Here is a 14444-nt window from a genome sequence, read left to right on the forward strand (position 1 = left end):
AAATATAGAAATATAATAAATTTACTTCACAATTTCTAAAAAACTAAACAAACTCCTGTTGATGTTTTAAGGATAAATTTATTTTTTATTCTGTTGATGTTGTTTACACATATGGTGTTACACATCAAGTTCAATTATAACTTTTAATAATCCTATGATTTTAATGTAAATGTTATTGTACTATATTATTGTATTATTTGTTTTAAATTATACTAGAGTTATTTCTTCTATTCCAACTTCTGATTCATTGAAAAAGCCATTTTATGAGATTCAACTACATAAATCCGAGGATTCAGATGAACATTATTATAAAATTCTCAATGCTGAGAGATCTTCTCAGTATTCAACAAAGTTTTATGACTTAAAAAACGTATTATCTAGCACAATTTCACTCAAGGCTGATTACACATCAAGGTTATGGGCTACATATTATGGCAATATAATACTTGGCTCTAACAATAATGAAAACAATTCTTTCAAGGTTTTGTTCGATACAGGCTCTTCTGAGTTCTGGGTCCCTTATGAAATGTGTTTATCTCAGCAGTGTTTAAATCGTAAAAGGTACCATAAAGGGTCTGAATGGATAGCCAAACACGACAAACATGGGAACTATGTTCCTTTAGAAATTAAGTATTTATCTGGCCAAATTGATGCCATTGATGGAACAGCTACAGTTAATCTTCTCAACGGCATTACTTTAAAGGATGTTAATGTCGGACTTGCCGTATGTTTAAACTAATATTAATATTCCACTAGACTAATATTAATATACCATTTTTGGATAATGCACACTGGGATGGGATTGTTGGTTTGGGTTTCAAAACTAAAGATATGGAATCACGAGGTTCAAGACCTCTTTTTGAGTCAATTATGTACAATAAATCGCTATATCCAAATTTCAGAAATCAAGTCGCTTATTATGTAACAAAAAATGGTATTAGCAGTCAATTTAACCTGTTATTAGGTGGAAACATATCATTTGGTGGAATTAATCCAAATTATAAACGATCGCTTGATGACGAATTCTTGTAATTCTTTACACGTAATCTTTATGTTTAGATGGGCTCCAGTTGTAAAGGACTCCATTTACTGGACTCTAAAGTTGAAAAATATCAAAATTAAGAATAATAACATTAACCATAAATCAAATTCATTGGCTAAACAATATGAATTTACAAACCTAATGAGTAAAATAGATGGTATGTACACATTAATCTCATTAGTTGTCAGATGTGAAGGTAATAATGGATACAGGTAAATTCTAAATTTTCCTAATTTTTAGGATCATTCCTGATTTATGCACCACAGGTATTCTCAATATATATAGAATATAATTTAATAGAGCATGGGACCGCTACTTAGCAGATTACAGGTTTCCTCATGTGAGGAAATGAAGCATAAACCAAATCTAATTTTCGTACTTGAAGGAAATAAAGGATCAGGTACTAATCAATATAATACTCATATTTAGATGTAAATTTGGAATTAAGACCTGAAGATTACACCATCATCTATGAAGGATCTGACGGTGAAAAGCATTGCTCACTTGGCATTGTACCGGACAATCAACAGGAGGTATAGTTTAATGGATTGTTATTTTGGGATAGGAATTGGGGTTTAGCGCTTGGACTTTTGGAGAGGTAACTTTTAAAAATTACAAAAAGAGTTTATTTCAGTTGTTCATGAGAGCCTATTACACTGTGTATGATTATGAATCCAGAGAAGTAGGTTTTGCACCAAGCAAGAAATCAGACTAGAAACACATGAAAAATTAGATGAATAATTTCTAAACTAATATCTAAAATTCATGATTATATAATAAATAAATCTACACATCAATGGCGGTTGGAACGTGAAAATAGTATCATGAGCAAAGAACGGTGTTAAATAAACAAAAATGAAATAAAGATCAAAATTGTGATAATCATAAAAAAATCTGAGAAATATGTGTAAAAGTAGGTGGTTGATACAACCCATGATTCTGCAGATTTTAAATCAAAATGAAAAGAAAAAATGCAGAAATTTTACAAGTAGAAAAAAATGAAATTTCAATTTAGATATATCAAATATGAATGTAGATATTTAATAAAAATTATATGTGGACTTTATAGCACCAAACTGGTTTATCCTAATGTCTGGGGTTGAACTACGATTTCATATAATGCTGATGTACAATTGGATCCCACTTCTTATTTAATATATTTGCATATTTTTGTTATGTAACATTTTTCCCTTGGTTTTTTAATTTATATCCAAAATTTTTATGTTTTGTATATTATTATAATCAAGTTGAAATCAGTGCACATTTAAATTATATTTAAATACCGACTTCCCTTTACCTTTTCGAAATTTTCTTTATTTTTATTTCACTCGATCCATTATCTATTATACGAGATAGCTAAGTTTCTAATCTTTGCCCTCGTTTACATATTTAAACCCTTTGATCTTTAAAGCAGATTTTTTCAGCAACCCATTTCAATTTCATTATTTTTGATGTACGAAAATTTAATATAACCCATATAATTTTTTATTAGACTTTTTATATTATGACTTCCAAAGGTTCACACATAAGGAAGCAATGTGATTTTACAAAACTGTAAGTTTAACAATTAACCCACAATCTCATTCCATATTTAGTCTAATGGCCGGTTATGACCTGGAATTGGTAAACGGCAGCACGCAGGAGTTCAACGTTACCTTTCACGGTCCTAACGGAAGTATGTTTTCCCATTTCTATGACAAAATTTACAGCTATATATGAGGATGGAGTGTGGCAAGTCCACGTTATACTACCTGATGACTACCCATTCGCGTCACCCTCAATAGGATTTATGAATAAAATGCTACATCCTAATGTAGATGAGTCGTCGGGGTCGGTGTGCCTCGATGTAATAAATGAAACATGGACGCCAATATATAGTAAGAATATCAACAAATAAATTATTTTAATAGGCTTGGTCAACGTTTTTGACGTTTTCCTACCGCAGTTATTAACATACCCAAACCCATCGGATCCACTAAACAATGAGGCAGCGGCACTCATGATGTTGGATAAAACAACATACGAAGAGAAAGTTAGAGGTTAGTAATATATCATATTCTCAATGTTAATATTTAGAGCATGTAAGAATACACGCTAGTAAAGAAATGTGGGAGAAAAGGAGAGGATTTACTAATCAAGAATCATTATCCGTTGCTAATGATGGAGAACCGAGTGACATAGAGAGCACAGTGGATGAAGCAGACCTAGAAGACTTCTAACCCCTAAATTCCAATCAAATTTATTTTTTATCGTTTTTATCACTCGGCTTCTCCAATTAGGATTCTTACCTTTCTATCGCACTTTTCTGTTTTCACCGCTTTATTTCACAAAACCTTTATATTTTAATCATTTTTAATTTTATACATTTTATGTATATTCTTATTTTTTGTATAAACTTTATTTTTTGAAAATTTCTAGGTTGCCGGCATTACACACTACAACGATTCAGATTTATTTTTTTAGAGGAATAAATTATGAGAACTTTATTTCCTCATGAGAAACGCCTTAGACTGTGCCTTTATATTCATTTAAATAATTAATTAAATTACTTATATACCAGAATATAACTGAATTCTACACATCTATAAACCTTCAACCGTTTCTAATTTGATATTTTAGAACTAATGGCACGGAAGAGGACCTTCAAAATAATAATGGGTATTTTAAATAAATTTTAAAAATTTTAAACAGATATAACCCGAGTAATATCTGCCTAATTCGGGCACCGCTATTCAATTTCCTCACAGTAGAGGCAGGAACACCGATTATTTTAAAACCGTTTAAAAGTCCACTAGAAGGACATCAACCAGGTAAAATAAAAAGATTCCTTAGTTCACACATCGTTAGGTGTGAGTGAAGAATCCCAGAGGAAAACGCTAGGATGCAGAATCAAATCAGATACGAAATCCTTCCTAAGAGACTTCAGAGCAGGCATATACTTGGAAAAACCAGAATCCTTAGAAGACCTGCCACCAGATAATCCACTGGTTTTATACACATCAGACCCTGATGCTGAAGTGCAGGTTGAAATCAAAGTAGATTCGATTCTTTCAAGGTATTCCGTCTGTTCTAATAGTTTGATTTAGGTTCCTGAGAGACCATCAAAGACAAGGTGTACAGTTTATATTTGACTGTTTGATGGGTTTAAAAGGGTTTAACGGAAGAGGCTGTATCTTAGCAGATGATATGGGTTAGTGTTTAAAACTAAACGGGAACTATAGGTCTTGGCAAGACTTTACAAAGTATTACCGTTATGTGGACGCTTTTAAATCAAGGACTGGATAATAAACCTGGTAAGGCTCTGAATTACTCATCTAGCACAGCTGCAAGGAAATGCGCAATCATATGCCCGGCCAGTTTGGTTAACAACTGGGAAAGTGAAATAAAGAAGTGGCTGAGAGGGAGGTGTCCCTGCACACCAGTAGCTGAATCTAGTAAAGAAAAGGTGATTTCTTCCTTTCAGGGCTTCAAATATGATAGAACAGTTCGTTTTTATTGAAATAAACTCCTTTAGTCGAGAGTAATTATATCTTCATATGAAACTTATCGCCTTCACTGTTCATATCTCGAGGGAGTTAATATTGACTTATTAATCTGTGATGAAGCGCATAGTATCTGATGAGATATCTAATTTTATTTAGGGCTTAAAAACGATAAAACAAGGACATCTCAGAGCATTTCAAATTCCTCAGCTAAAATGAGACTTATGCTCAGTGGCACACCAATCCAGGTACTTTTGAGGTTTAATAAGTTATTTTTAGAATGATCTTAATGAATTCTACTCACTAGTATCTCTGTGTAACCCAGATGTGCTTGGGGATGTGAACAGCTTTAGAAGAAACTTTGCGGTTAGTTTTCATTTTTATCAACTTTTCAGAATCCCATACTTATTGGAAGGGAACCATACGCTACTCCAGCAGAACAACAAAAGGTAAAGAATCATTTGATAAATTATGTTTAGGCGTCCGAGAGACTAGCTGAACTATCAAACATCACTAACCAGTTTGTTCTCAGAAGAACAAACGCACTTCTGGCCAAAGTTCTACCACCTAAAATCATCCTGGTTAGTCTAATCTATATAAATTGGTTAAATTTAGAACGTCTTCTGTAATTTGACGGATGTTCAAAAGGATATATATAAATCGTTTGTAACTTCTAGAAGGTAAGATTAGTAATTTAAATAAATGAATTAGGTGGAAGAATATAATGAACCAGGATACAGTAGTAAGCAGAGCACTTTCTGCCATACAATCATTAATGAAGTTGTGTAATCACCCGTTTTTACTAAAGAGAGGTGGAGTTATGGTATGTTAGTGAGTTTTCATATTCTTTAGTCATCGCCAGACGTGGATTCACTGTTGCTAGATATCGAAAACGCGACGAAATCCTCAAAATACAAATGTTGCAGATGTGACCTTTCAGGGAAATTTCTTGTTCTATATAGATTACTTTATCAAATTAGAAGGCATGGGAATGACAGAGTTGTGATAATTAGCAACTACACTCAAACTCTTGATTTATTTGAAAGGCTGTGTAAGGAGTGTAATTACCCATTCGAAAGACTGGATGGCACAACTAGTATTAAAAAGAGACATAAACTAGTGACGGTATGTTCACTAGCTTAGTAATCTAATTTTTAGACCTTTAATGACCCTAATTCTAACAGTTTTATATTCCTGCTGAGTTCTAAAGCAGGAGGTTGTGGCATTAATTTAATCGGAGCTAACCGCCTTGTTTTATTTGATCCAGACTGGAATCCAGCAAATGATAAACAGGTAGTTTTTTGATTAATATAAATAATTTAAAGGCGCTTGCTCGTGTTTGGAGGGATGGTCAGACTAAAGTGTGTTACATTTACAGGTTCTTTAGTACAGGAACAATAGAGGAGAAGATTTACCAGGTAAACAAAACATAATTATCTATATAATAATTTTAGAGACAAATTTGTAAGGACGGTTTGAGTTCAATGTTGGTAACTGATGGAATCAACGAGTTGAAGGATAGTTTATCAGGTGAATATCTTAAGAACTTGTTCGAATACAAGGAAAACATTATATCTGATACTCATGACCTGATTGAGTGCAAGAGATGTTCCAATCAGGATGGTAAGTTTGTTAAACTTATAATTACCTTAGGGCCAGTAATGCATGTACCTCAAGACAAGGACTTCCTAGAAGACGGTACGTAATTATACTAAATAAATTGAATAGACTTAAACACATGGGCACATCACTCTGATCTAACTACTATTCCTGACGAATATCTGGTTAGTGCAGCCACTAAAAATGAGCCTCAAATACAATATGATGACAAGAGGATAAGTGATGACTTTGTCCCAGTGTCATTTGTAATGACCTGCAGGATCGAATTTCAGAATGTAGAAGAAAGCGTAAGCGTTGAAAATATCGGTGTAAAGGTAAAGATAATATTAATTAATTAAAATGTAGAAAATCGCCAAGTCTGATACTGTGTCAACTACATTTGATTCCGATAATGAAGACTACGTGCCAACTCAGGAAAGTGTGGACTCCGATGACTGAATATGCATTATTTAACATTTGTCGGCTTTCCACCTGGAACTAGCATTGCTACATTGTTTCCATTAACTAAGGCGTCATTCAACTCTGTTGTTTTGACTCCATCCGGTGAGAAGGAGTAGTCGACAACATCCTCCAGGACCTAAAATCATCATGAATATTATCATTTATCAAACCATGTTCATATAGTCGTCAAAGCCTCTAAGGGTTCCTGTAATTTCCTTATCGTTCTTCATTATGATCCAAATTTTACTTCCGAGACATTTATCAATGAGTGCCAACGGAAGATAGACGGCGCTGGCTTCAATTGTCGACATTGTAGAGTTTTATAAGTTAAAAAATTAATATAAATAATTAAAGTGTATATTTTAAGTAAAATATGTGAAATATTTGTAATAAAATTGTAATTGTGGTTTACACCACCGGCAAGGAATAAAAATTGAAATTTGAGAAAAGAATCTATAAATAAAGTTTATATATAATTAATAGTGTATTAATAATGTAATTATATGTAATTATCCTAATTTGGGATATCTAGTTTTAATGTTTTGTTTTCTGTTTAATATTTGTATAATACTGTTGAATTCTAAAGTTATTTTTCGACACATCAAGTTATGTAAATTATAATATCCACTGTTATAAATACAGGATGGTATAAAATGTTGTTTTATAAAATCATTGTTCCTAAATTTGGAAATTTTGTGTTTTTATTTTTAATAAACTTGATAATGGATGGAATTTGATGGAATTTTAAAATATTCGATTATGTAGAATAGTATAAAATGTCGAGTTTTAGGAGGGATCAAATTCCCGTGGTGGTATCTGCTTTTATGAATTTCGTTTGGGCATTCTCGTCATTTCTGAGTGTCGATATGGTCAAACTGTATTCATACTACTTTATGCATCAAATCAACTTCCCAACTCTGTACTATACCGTGTTCGCATTTTCATTCATTTGTTTCACTTTCTTAAAATTCAATAGAGTATTCACAACTGTAGTCATTATATGGTTCAATTTTCTAGTTCACTTGTTGTTAGTATTTTTCATATACTTCCCTATCAAAAATCGCATATTCTATAGATTGTTATTTGCATTCTGGAGTCATCTGTTTGCTTTAAACCTGATTGCAACATTATACCTAGCATCTTATAATATTGGTGGAATAAACGGCTTGGTAATGGGTGCTGCATCAGCATACTTTTTTGGATATCTGTTATTACATGGAGTTGAGAGACCTTCAGATTTCAGTATCGCATCAAGGAAAACAACATGTAATTGGTTTATAAGTGTAAGATGTTTTTTTAGTATCGTATCTTTTATATTCTACAGGGATTATTTGGAATATTATTTCTACTTCGAATACAATGATTCTGTTAACAGAGTAACAATGGAAAATTTGTTTAAATGGTTTGATGGTCAGGAGGTTGATTTAATGACAACGGTAAGGATTAATGATCTAATGCCCACGCATATCAATTTGGGTTGTTTGAAATACTTGTTAGCTCCATCTCTTGCTCCTGCTGCTTATTTAGCGGTTATTTATATGTCGTTCTGTACAACTTCAATGTTTTCGCCCCCTTTCAATCCAACTCCAATAGTTTCATCCATTTATTTTAGAGACGATATTTATTTTATTGAATATCTAGGTGGCTTTTTAGGTGCACTTATCGCCGTCCTGTTACGTCCACATCTCCATAAACGATTTGCGTCATTATTTTTAATACACTATCTAATTTCTGGATTTTTGTTTTTTGGTTTCAACACTTATAAACTTGATTTGTATAATAAAAAAATTGTACTATCCCTTTTGTCATTCTTTTCATCTATCCTAGGGACATTTGTACTTGTTTTTGCTTTTATAAATTTCCTGAGTGGAAACCTTACATTTAAGTGTAAAAAACGTAGTCCAAGTTGTCAAGAGTGTTGTGTTAATGATACAGGTATTTGTTTATGTAACAAAAAGAATTCTAATGAACCATGTTCAAAACCTCCTCCAACTGAATGTGTTAATATTTGGCTACCATATAACAACCACAATACATTTCGTGATTGGACATATGGTGATTGTATTTTTTGTCATTCACAAAACTACAAAAATAAGAAAGCTAACTGCACATGCTGTGCAGGTGCACAAACTAATTGTTGTGCCTGTTGCTGTCCAAGTTGCGTCACTAGATCTCCTTGTTCATGCAGTCCATGCTCTCAACGTTGTTCCCAGAGATGTTGTTGTAAAACAAATAAAACTCGTCACTATCTATTGAGGAACTGTGTTGTCTCATGTTGTCCCTATTGCGATTATTGTCTGTTGTTAGAATGTGTTAAAATCCCTTGTGTATGTCCATGTAAACACAGAACTTGTAAAAATAGAAACGAAGTTCAGAACACAACACTAGGTGATAAAAAAAATTGTCTGGCAAAAATAAAACTGAATATTGGCAAAGATCAAAAACATTTTTATCTATGTTCGTATTCTGATGCACCTGATTTAGAGAAATTGAAGAAGTTATTTTGTTGTAAAAACCAAGATGCTTCCCAAAATTGTTGTATTAAATGTTGTGGAGACAACGAAAACATATGTGGTAAGCATTTTACAATAGCGGATCATAAAATATCATCGTGTTGTCATTATCAATTGAAAATTTGGATTAGTTTGAAAGAAATAAATAGTACATTCCATATTGGTCAACAACCATTTGATAAAAAATACGAACAAATCAATTCGTTAATATTTGCAAACGATAAATGCAAAGAATGTTGCAAAAATTGTGGATGCTCTGAGGGAACAAATTGCAAACAAGTAGATATATTAAAAATTAATGAAAAAGATAATCAATCAGAATGTGGAGGATATCTTAAAATGGAATGTAAAGGGTCTAATGGAGTTTGCAAATGTTGTTGTTGCTGCTGTCAAAGTACAGGAGATTCATCACAATGTGAGTGTTGTTGCGGTAGCTGTCCTCAAGCAACCACTTGTCAAAATAAGAAGTGTTGTGCGATGAAGATACTTCCAACTAATTTACCGTATCATTTTAGAAAGATTGATATAAGGAGAAATGAAGTAATAGCTCTAGTGTGTTTTTCAGTATTAATATTTTGTTTGGTTAAGTTGATAGCATCAATGGTAATATCCTATAAAATGAAGGAATACTATCTTCCAATAAGCTTCAAAGTTAGTGACTTCACAGAAGTTCAAAAAGTAAACTTTAAGAAATATGAGTTCAAAGAATATAAATCAGATTCACAGTATGCGAGAAAGGTGTTTCCAGATTATGAAGGTGATGAAAAGTACTTGATCAAGTATGCCTTGGATGTTGAGATCCAACTATTAGAAAGGAAAACTAATTTAATTAGAGACTTCATGGATGAGTTAAATACGCTGAGATTTGATAATTGGTGTGAGGATATGATTAAAAACCAAAAGAAGAGAATTACAGGACCCTATAGCGAACTTAAGTTTTATGCACACTTCAACGCATACCTTGATTACGCTTTGAAGTACCTAGTATTCAGAGATGCAGATTTAATATTTTATTATTTTAAAAAGTATACACAACAGTGGGAAGTTGAATGGAATGATTTTGAAAAAAGATTTCTCAGAAACCTCAAAATATACACAGATTACTCATTGAGCCTCAATAGTGTAGGATACTTTGATACAAACACAGAGCTTCAGAAAATAATAGATAACAGACAACTATCCATATTAAAATTTCTAAATTCCAGAAATGATCAACTAACAGGTTATCTATCAATGAATAGAGATTTGTTGGAAAAGCTAAAAAGATCAAGTAAAGAGGAAAAATTACCCAGACATATTGATCTTTGGGAATTTAGATTAAGTTTAATAAGGGAATGGTCAGCTGATAGAAGTATATTATTAAATTGGAATCCATTTGAGTACTCGATGGACATGATACTATTGTGGAATGACCTGTTCAGAGACCTTTATATTCAATCATTTGTATCAACATATCGAAACAACAAACATCAAGATGTTAACATATGAAATAATAATATGTTTGATTCTTATTCTATTTATTTCAACGTCAGTCCATATATTCTACTAGATTTTCTCACTAAATTCCTCTACACATCACTTCCATACTAGATAATTATTTTATTATTTTGGTGTTTTTATATTATATGTCAACGTATTTATATTTTATTAGTTTTTAATTTACTAAAAGGTTAAATATATGCTGTTATCATTACGTACACTACCTACATTATCAAATTTTTATATAAAATGATTAAGTTCTGTTAATTTATAAAATGACTCAAAATGTCAATAAACCAACAATTATTCACAAATTGATTCAAAATTCACTAAATGTTACGATAAAAAAATCGGAAAGACAACAGAATCTACTGAACCAACCAGAACATCCCAGACATTACGTTGGTCACCTTTATGGAAGAATTTCTGGAATTACAGATACTGAAAATAAGTATCTAAATGTAGAAGATTTGGATGATGTGGTTCGTTCCATAGTATACTTGAGTATATTACACAACAAGAATGTGCTGGTAGACTTAAACGATTCATATACAAGAACAGCTAACGAAATTAGTAAAATTAATAAAAGTGGAGTAAATAATGAAATTCTTGGGAGTTTGAATGAAAACACCAACTCTACAGGTTCATTGAAGTCTGAACTCCTTCTTGTTCTGGAAAAGGTCCAGTCATTTCTGATCTCAAATGCCTCAATTTTAATGTCATTCCCTGAATACTTTACCATTACAGATATAATTAGTGAAAATGAGATAAAGAAGGCATACTTGAACGTATCAGATGAGAGAGTATTATTTGAAATGTTCCTAGACTATGGAACATCTACACATAATGTCACATTTTTACAAAAGTTGGTTGCTGAGATGTGGGAAACAGACGAGAATGTAAGTAAAGAAGTCTTCATAAATATCTTTGGATCTCTGAGGAAAAGATTAATCCTTAGAACACTAAAATCCAACGCTTCAAGTGAAGCTAAATTGTTAACGGAGCTGTTTGCTTACAAACCATTAGTGGAACTTTTCCTTTATAATGTAGTACCAGTTGAGTTGTACCATGAAATGGGTCTTTCATCAGGGGTTAAAATAGAGCTAACTTCGTTTTTTGGAAGATTTCTAGGAGTTACAACCCTGGACGAAGAACAATATGAAGTGTCTAAACTGCTTGGTATTAAACAACTATATGAAGGAGCAAAAGTGGATAGAACAAGTGACTTTTATGGAAAAAAGGATCTCAATCACCTAAAGTCAGTGTTTAATTCTAAAAGATTCGAAAGCGAACACTCAATGAATAACTTTGTTCAGCTGGTAAAGGTTATTTTAAAAGTGGATTCAAGAGTGAGGAACAGGTTTTTATCGGTTATGGGAAGGTTCATATCATTTAACACTAATCGCAAGAAAATGTATGGTTTAACACATATTGAAACGCCCCCAATTTCATTTGATGAAATGTACTTTCGTAGACTAGTTTTATTACCCGATAATTCATTTGGATTCTGCGTTAACTTTACATGGCTTCTCCTGTTGCTGGCCCAGGGTATCACAATACCTAAATCTGATGAGATCGACCCTTCTTACTGCCAAGCAGTTAACTTGATAAACCAAGAATTGGAAGGTTTAGAAAATGAATCAAATGAAGATTCTGAAGCGGTAGCAGATAAGGTGCAAGACCTTGGAGAAATGGAAAAGGAAATGAACAAAATCCTTGGGTTTTTAGCAACAGCATCATGCATGGGAGATGAAAACCAAGTTAAAAGTTCATTAAAACTGCTGAAGTCTAACCCCTCTGACCTGTACAATAGTAAGTTCATAACTCAAATATTCTGGCTCACACTCAAGTCATTAAACATGATGTTTCTCCCAAGCCTGCAGGAAAACTTGAAAATACTGAACAAGACTTTAGAGTATGCAAACTCGTCGTCAAATTTGGGAATTAATGATGATAAGCTGGCAAACTACATTTCCTACGTGTATGTTTGGAGAACAGCACTACAGCACCCATCACTCCTTAAAGCTCTTTGGCACTATGTTCACATATCATTCAGACTATTTCTTCGCTGTTTTCTGTTATATGATAAGGAAGGCAATGTAAAGAGTGATTACAAAGGTTTGTATGATACTTCAAGTAATAAGTTTGGACCTATGGTGGAGAAGTACTGTGATAAGGTCCTGACCGCAGATGCTGGAGTATCATCACCTCAATTTACAGTTTTACCAGTTGACCTTATAGAAAATGTTCTAGATTTGATAAAAAACATGACAATTCTGAAACATTATGACCACTATATAAAGCCAAATGACACAGATCCCTTGGAGTTTATGGATTTTGAGCTGGTGGTAACGGTGTGCATATTTATAATGAAGTGCCCAAACAACGTAATTAAAAACATACACATTAAGTGTGACATGGCCTGTTCTACGATCTTATACTTGTGTAAGTTTTCAAAAGACTCAGTGTCAAGATTCGAGACCATTAACGTGTGCAAGCTACACCTGATGGACGCGCTTGTCAGGACTTTCATATCCTCACAAAAATCCAACTACAACACGAGAATTTCGTCAAGACTAAACATAATTCAAAGTTTTACTCAGTTTTTTGTTCTAGAATCATATCGGAAGAACTTTGTCACATGTATCATATCTAAGAAGGACCTGTTCATTCAGTTCATGCACCTGCTGCTAAACGACACTAACTTCCTTATCGAGGAGGTCGTCTCATACTTGACTGAGATCAGGAGACGTGAAATCGCAGGAATCTCCTTGGATGAAGCCGCTACTGAGGACCAGCAGTCTGGCGAAAATAATGAAAACGCGGAAGATCAGTACGTGCAAGAGGGTGCAATTGACGCTAACCAGCTAAGGTCAATGGCAGGCCCTGAACTTAAGGGCAGAACCAGGAGTTTTGTAGAGTACGGGTTTGAGATATGTTTGCTTTTACATATTCTCTGTTCAGAGTTCCCGTCAGACATCACTAGTAGTTCAGTGCTCCTACCTCAAGTTGTTACGTGTCTGGGGTGCTGCTTGGAAAGCCTAGCTGGTCCTAAATGCCTTCAACTTAAGGTTAAAAACATGGATGAATACGGTTTTAAGCCAAAAGAGTGGCTTTCTAAGATTATGCAATGTTATATTTCACTGTATGAACACAACGACTCCGATGAGGTCACCCCCTTCGTTAAGGCTGTGGTCAATGACGAGCGTTACTACAAGCCTGAGATTTTCAACAGGTGTATAAGATTTTCCACTCGAGAAATGTTCCTCAACTACAGAAACATTAAATCATTCAATAATCTGAGCAATAAACTTCTAGAGTACGCCAAACAAACCAGCATGCTATACGACAATGCTGTAACCGATGAGATACCCGAGAACTACCTTGACCCTATAATGATGGACATTATGGAGGACCCTGTTTTATTACCAACCAGTGGCAAGATTATGGATCGCAAGAACATTGAACGCCATTTAATGTCTGAATCTACCGACCCGTTCACTCGTGCACCACTTGAGCGTGACCAGCTCATTGAGCAGCCTGAGCTCAAGGAAGAAATTTCTACTTTCCTAAAATCTTTAATCAAATCCAACTCTACTTCTACCTAACTGTATTTTTTACCTAATCGGACCATTTTAATAATCAAACTCGCTTAATATTTTTATCTACTTACTTACATTTTACTCATCCGTATATACAAGGTAGTATACAAGTGTGTATATGCTGATATGTAAAATGATAATACTTATGTATATAGCATGGTAAAACGATATGATACTGGATAAGTACTTTGGATAGGTATTATTGGTTCTTAGTGACTGAATTTTACAAAAGATTTGCACATCCGTTTAGATATTTATATTAAAA

The 14444-nt window shown here is 33.3% G+C and overlaps 6 protein-coding genes across 6 annotated transcripts; 5 read left to right on the forward strand and 1 right to left on the reverse strand.

Moving 5' to 3' along the window:
• Window positions 1-83: 83 nt before the first annotated feature.
• On the forward strand, window positions 84-1806 carry PGC (Eukaryotic aspartyl protease family protein). Its single transcript, XM_061305264.1, has 10 exons — window positions 84-724; window positions 757-934; window positions 965-1028; window positions 1060-1199; window positions 1231-1254; window positions 1283-1308; window positions 1343-1442; window positions 1472-1575; window positions 1608-1640; window positions 1677-1806. The coding sequence occupies exons 1-10, from the start codon at window positions 170-172 to the stop codon at window positions 1755-1757; spliced, it is 1305 nt and encodes a 434-aa protein (XP_061162010.1). The 5' UTR covers window positions 84-169; the 3' UTR covers window positions 1758-1806.
• Window positions 1807-2174: 368 nt separating this feature from the next.
• Window positions 2175-3401, forward strand: UBC5 (Ubiquitin-conjugating enzyme E2 5). The gene is made up of 6 exons (XM_761232.2): window positions 2175-2495; window positions 2535-2596; window positions 2638-2717; window positions 2752-2919; window positions 2953-3081; window positions 3119-3401. The coding sequence occupies exons 2-6, from the start codon at window positions 2547-2549 to the stop codon at window positions 3259-3261; spliced, it is 570 nt and encodes a 189-aa protein (XP_766325.1). The 5' UTR covers window positions 2175-2495; window positions 2535-2546; the 3' UTR covers window positions 3262-3401.
• A 114-nt stretch (window positions 3402-3515) lies between these two features.
• RAD54 (SNF2 family protein) lies at window positions 3516-6938 on the forward strand. The gene is made up of 21 exons (XM_061305072.1): window positions 3516-3554; window positions 3662-3700; window positions 3734-3852; window positions 3890-4097; window positions 4129-4232; window positions 4264-4335; window positions 4366-4526; window positions 4557-4653; window positions 4684-4772; window positions 4804-4890; window positions 4920-4973; window positions 5004-5105; window positions 5140-5204; window positions 5236-5347; window positions 5377-5649; window positions 5683-5817; window positions 5850-5942; window positions 5979-6147; window positions 6178-6222; window positions 6253-6458; window positions 6490-6938. Exons 1-21 carry the CDS (start codon window positions 3517-3519, stop codon window positions 6580-6582), a joined length of 2361 nt encoding a protein of 786 aa, XP_061161645.1. The 5' UTR covers window position 3516; the 3' UTR covers window positions 6583-6938.
• Window positions 6454-7022, reverse strand: lsm5 (putative U6 snRNA-associated Sm-like protein LSm5). The gene is made up of 2 exons (XM_761234.2): window positions 6756-7022; window positions 6454-6721 (listed from the first exon to the last, which is right to left on the reverse strand). The coding sequence occupies exons 1-2, from the start codon at window positions 6894-6896 to the stop codon at window positions 6590-6592; spliced, it is 273 nt and encodes a 90-aa protein (XP_766327.1). The 5' UTR covers window positions 6897-7022; the 3' UTR covers window positions 6454-6589.
• Window positions 7023-7270: 248 nt separating this feature from the next.
• On the forward strand, window positions 7271-10586 carry TpMuguga_01g00807 (putative integral membrane protein; the record flags this gene model as incomplete). The annotated part of the gene is made up of 1 exon (XM_061305073.1): window positions 7271-10586. The coding sequence occupies exon 1, from the start codon at window positions 7362-7364 to the stop codon at window positions 10584-10586; it is 3225 nt and encodes a 1074-aa protein (XP_061162011.1). The 5' UTR covers window positions 7271-7361.
• Window positions 10587-10806: 220 nt separating this feature from the next.
• Window positions 10807-14249, forward strand: Ube4b (Ubiquitin elongating factor core family protein). Its single transcript, XM_761236.2, has one exon. It carries the CDS (start codon window positions 10853-10855, stop codon window positions 14183-14185), a length of 3333 nt encoding a protein of 1110 aa, XP_766329.2. The 5' UTR covers window positions 10807-10852; the 3' UTR covers window positions 14186-14249.
• The last annotated feature ends 195 nt before the right edge of the window (window positions 14250-14444 follow it).

The sequence above is a fragment of the Theileria parva genome, chromosome 1 (genome assembly GCF_000165365.1).
Source record: "Theileria parva strain Muguga chromosome 1, complete sequence, whole genome shotgun sequence".
Lineage (NCBI taxonomy): Eukaryota > Apicomplexa > Aconoidasida > Piroplasmida > Theileriidae > Theileria > Theileria parva.

Bases quoted from the DNA above. Each gene is read 5' to 3' on its own strand.
- PGC (XM_061305264.1), top strand. From the start codon at position 170: ATGTTATTGTACTATATTATTGTATTATTTGTTTTAAATTATACTAGA. The intron at 935-964 runs GTATTAGCAGTC...ACCTGTTATTAG, and splicing joins TTATTATGTAACAAAAAATG to GTGGAAACATATCATTTGGT. The intron at 1,200-1,230 runs GTATGTACACAT...ATTAGTTGTCAG, and splicing joins CCTAATGAGTAAAATAGATG to ATGTGAAGGTAATAATGGAT.
- UBC5 (XM_761232.2), top strand. From the start codon at position 2,547: ATGACTTCCAAAGGTTCACACATAAGGAAGCAATGTGATTTTACAAAA. The intron at 2,597-2,637 runs GTAAGTTTAACA...TTCCATATTTAG, and splicing joins CAATGTGATTTTACAAAACT to TCTAATGGCCGGTTATGACC. The intron at 2,718-2,751 runs GTATGTTTTCCC...CAAAATTTACAG, and splicing joins CTTTCACGGTCCTAACGGAA to CTATATATGAGGATGGAGTG.
- RAD54 (XM_061305072.1), top strand. From the start codon at position 3,517: ATGAGAACTTTATTTCCTCATGAGAAACGCCTTAGACT. The intron at 4,527-4,556 runs GTTCGTTTTTAT...AAACTCCTTTAG, and splicing joins GCTTCAAATATGATAGAACA to TCGAGAGTAATTATATCTTC. The intron at 5,106-5,139 runs GTTAGTCTAATC...GGTTAAATTTAG, and splicing joins TACCACCTAAAATCATCCTG to AACGTCTTCTGTAATTTGAC.
- lsm5 (XM_761234.2), bottom strand. From the start codon at position 6,896: ATGTCGACAATTGAAGCCAGCGCCGTCTATCTTCCGTTGGCACTCATT. The intron at 6,722-6,755 runs GTTTGATAAATG...TGATGATTTTAG, and splicing joins TTGACGACTATATGAACATG to GTCCTGGAGGATGTTGTCGA.
- Ube4b (XM_761236.2), top strand. From the start codon at position 10,853: ATGACTCAAAATGTCAATAAACCAACAATTATTCACAAATTGATTCAA.